Source organism: Nicotiana attenuata, unplaced genomic scaffold (assembly GCF_001879085.1).
Source record: "Nicotiana attenuata strain UT unplaced genomic scaffold, NIATTr2, whole genome shotgun sequence".
In the NCBI taxonomy this organism is placed as follows: domain Eukaryota; kingdom Viridiplantae; phylum Streptophyta; class Magnoliopsida; order Solanales; family Solanaceae; genus Nicotiana; species Nicotiana attenuata.
In genome coordinates this window covers 1,434-4,417 of record NW_017682792.1, presented here as the reverse complement: position 1 = coordinate 4,417, position 2,984 = coordinate 1,434, and the positions used below count along the sequence as shown (strand labels likewise).

At 35.1% G+C, this 2,984-nt stretch overlaps 1 protein-coding gene across 1 annotated transcript; it reads right to left on the bottom strand.

Annotated features, from left to right (window-relative positions):
* Positions 1-638: 638 nt before the first annotated feature.
* Positions 639-2,258, bottom strand: LOC109222027. The gene has a single exon (XM_019386436.1). It carries the CDS (start codon positions 1,798-1,800, stop codon positions 883-885), a length of 918 nt encoding a protein of 305 aa, XP_019241981.1. The 5' UTR covers positions 1,801-2,258; the 3' UTR covers positions 639-882.
* Positions 2,259-2,984: the final 726 nt, after the last annotated feature.

The following is a 2,984-nucleotide window of genomic DNA, read 5'->3' as shown; positions in this document are numbered from 1 at the left end:
ATATAATTTCTCTGAAGATTGCTATATTTTTGGGGTATTTTTCGGTTGAGAATCTTTTTTATAACTGGAAATACAAATTTTGTGTGTTATAATTGAGTTTGTTGAGTTATATTAGGAGTCTATTATGTTAATTGATTCACTTTCCGTTTGAAAACAGTGTAATCCCCTGTTTCACGACGTGAATACAGTCGAATACATTCGAATACAATAATCTGTCCAGCTGTAATCCCATGTTTCACGCCATGAATACAGTCGAATACACTCTAATACAACAACTGATTAGCTGGACTTCCCTGATTCACGCCTATTTTTGCTATTGTATTCATGAATACAGTAGCTTAAATACATCTAATACATCTTATAACAACAGAAAACGTATCTACAATCCGTAATATAGCAAATGATATCTATAGATAGCTAATTACCACTAAAAGATAGTGCTTTATAAAAATTTCTCTATTTTTATTAACGTGCTTTGGCCGTTTTAGATTTAAACGCATCTAATCTACCACTGCTTGGCACCAAGTATCCAAGGGTAAAAGAATGGTGGTAGTGAAAATTAAAAAAAAAAAACTGATATCAGAATAAGAAAGCTGAAGCATTTGATGCAGAATAATATACAGAACACAACTTACAAAAGTCACAAAGACTTGGAGGGATATAATTTTTCTTCTCGAAAAAGGAAAGAAATCCTTAGAAATTTTTCTTTCTGAAAGTTTGAGCCAATTTGAAACCGACTCATCTCTAATATCTCGTACAGAAGAGGAGCCACGATTTACACTCACATAAAATTTTCTAATACAAAACTATGGTGTAAGTAAAAGTTACTGGTTCGTCCGAACCTGTCAGCAATACGCCCCTGCTCACATACGTTCTTTTCCATCACTCAATCTTCCAGGCACACAAGAAAAGGCAAAAGGGTGAGGCTTTAGAATGGCTCAACGTCGAATAATACTTGGTGTGGTCGCTGCAATCGCTTACTCCTCCAACGCTACTTCCATCTTTGTCACTGTCCAACTCAAGTTCCCCTGGCTTGAAAATGAACAATCCATGGCTAGAACCAGGTGAACTAAACAACCAAGAATGCACATCCCAAAATACTTGTACATGCTGCTCGTTCACTTGTACTGTTTGATTTCCCCTGAATTTCCATTGCAAATTCTTTATGTGAATCAAAACAATCCCATCTATACTTATCCACATTTCAGGATCTCTTGGCCCTGAAGTTGAGCTTTCTACCACAATGTCACTTTCTTTTTTGTTTTTATCAAATATAGCCCTTGTTGAGAAACTTTTCTTGCCAAATACATGTTCTTTTTTGTAAAACAATAAGGCATCTACTAAAGCTGGTCTTGATTTTGTTCTTTTGTAGGCTTTTTTCTTGTAATCACCTAATAACATGACAACTTCTTCATCTGAAACTAAGGCAACGTAGAAATCTTTATATGGTTCTGGACTCCCTGAAAATTTTGCTGATCTTAGGTCCCAATATGCTTCCAATTGGTTCCCATCAACCTCAAATGTTTTGTAACCTTTTTTGGCCCAAAAATGCCAAGGTTTAAGATCAATTTTGCAAGTTTGGTGATCATTGTTTTCTACGCTATCGACGGATATGGTGAGACAATGATTCATCAAATGCTTTCTCCATATAACTGTCACATTACGCCAATATCCTCCGATATGAGACTGATAAACGCACGTAACGCTACCCTGGACGCTTTTAGGATCATCTATTAGTTTTTGAGCCAAAGATGATTGGGAAGAAAATGATTGTGCCCTTGCCGTAACACGATTAGGCATTCTCAGAATCTTCCTTTTTTTGCCACCTTCTCAATTCCTCAACTATTTAGCATAAACGGTATGCATGGGTGAAGGAACAATTACATGATCACCCAAAAATACATAGCATAGCATTCATGGGCTACATGAATGCATAATGTCTAATTAGCCACTCTACATTCAATTACCCTTTTATTAATGTAAATAAATAATCTCTAACATGAATTGGGAGTAATAACGCGCATATTACCTTGAAGGCCAAAGTCGCTCATCAGGCTGACGTCGTGCTTGTTATTGAGTTGGCAATAACAATATTGAACGAGGAATTAATGGGAATTAGGAAGATCAAAGAGATTAATCAGTTGGGGGATTCTGAAGAAAATTTTCCAGAAATTTCTTAGTATTATTTTGTGGAAATTAGATATAATTTCAGACATCAAAATTTGTTTAATATGGAGAAAATTGCTCGGTTCCCGGGAAGGAAGGACCCAACCCCTAGGCGAGACAGGCCTCTATGCTTTTGTTTATTGTATAATAACCTTAATTCTTTTGATAAATCAAAAGTATTTCATTAACGTAATATATTAGGACGTTCAGAAAAACTATATTATATTATATTATATAATATACGTGCCCATTTAATTTCTTCAATAATTTCCATGTGTTGCCTCCAAGATCTCCCTGTAAAACAACTATGAAGGCTAAAAGTTATGTGAAGATCTGGGTCTCAATCTCTAAACACCGCGAACTCTGAGCCCTTCAATTTTTTATGTGTGAAATTGCGTGCCTTTATTTCAGAATAAAGATTCTAATTATTCATGGGTATTCTCATATCTAAATAAGTTGAATCAAACTTCTTTTGAGTTGCCAGGATTATTGTTTAACTCAAACCAGTTCATTATCTTCTAATTAGTGGGCCTTTGTACCCGTCAATCTCATTAACCTTTTGAATAAAAAGGAACTTGACTAATATTGTTGCCTATAATACTTTTGGCTGGTATTAAACTTTCAGTTCCCAATATAATCTAATAAACACGTGGTCAAAATTAAACGAAACTCAAGTAGGATCAAAGGAAGGGAAAAATTTGACCTTTAAGTCGATGAATGCTTTCACGGGTAGCACTTATGAAGTGAAATTTTCCTTTTCAGTTTCTTTGCCTTGGAAACCTTATTGAGCCAACTCTATTCTTTCTTTTTTTGACACT

Coding starts and splice junctions, on each gene's coding strand:
- LOC109222027 (XM_019386436.1), bottom strand. CDS start 1,800: ATGCCTAATCGTGTTACGGCAAGGGCACAATCATTTTCTTCCCAATCA.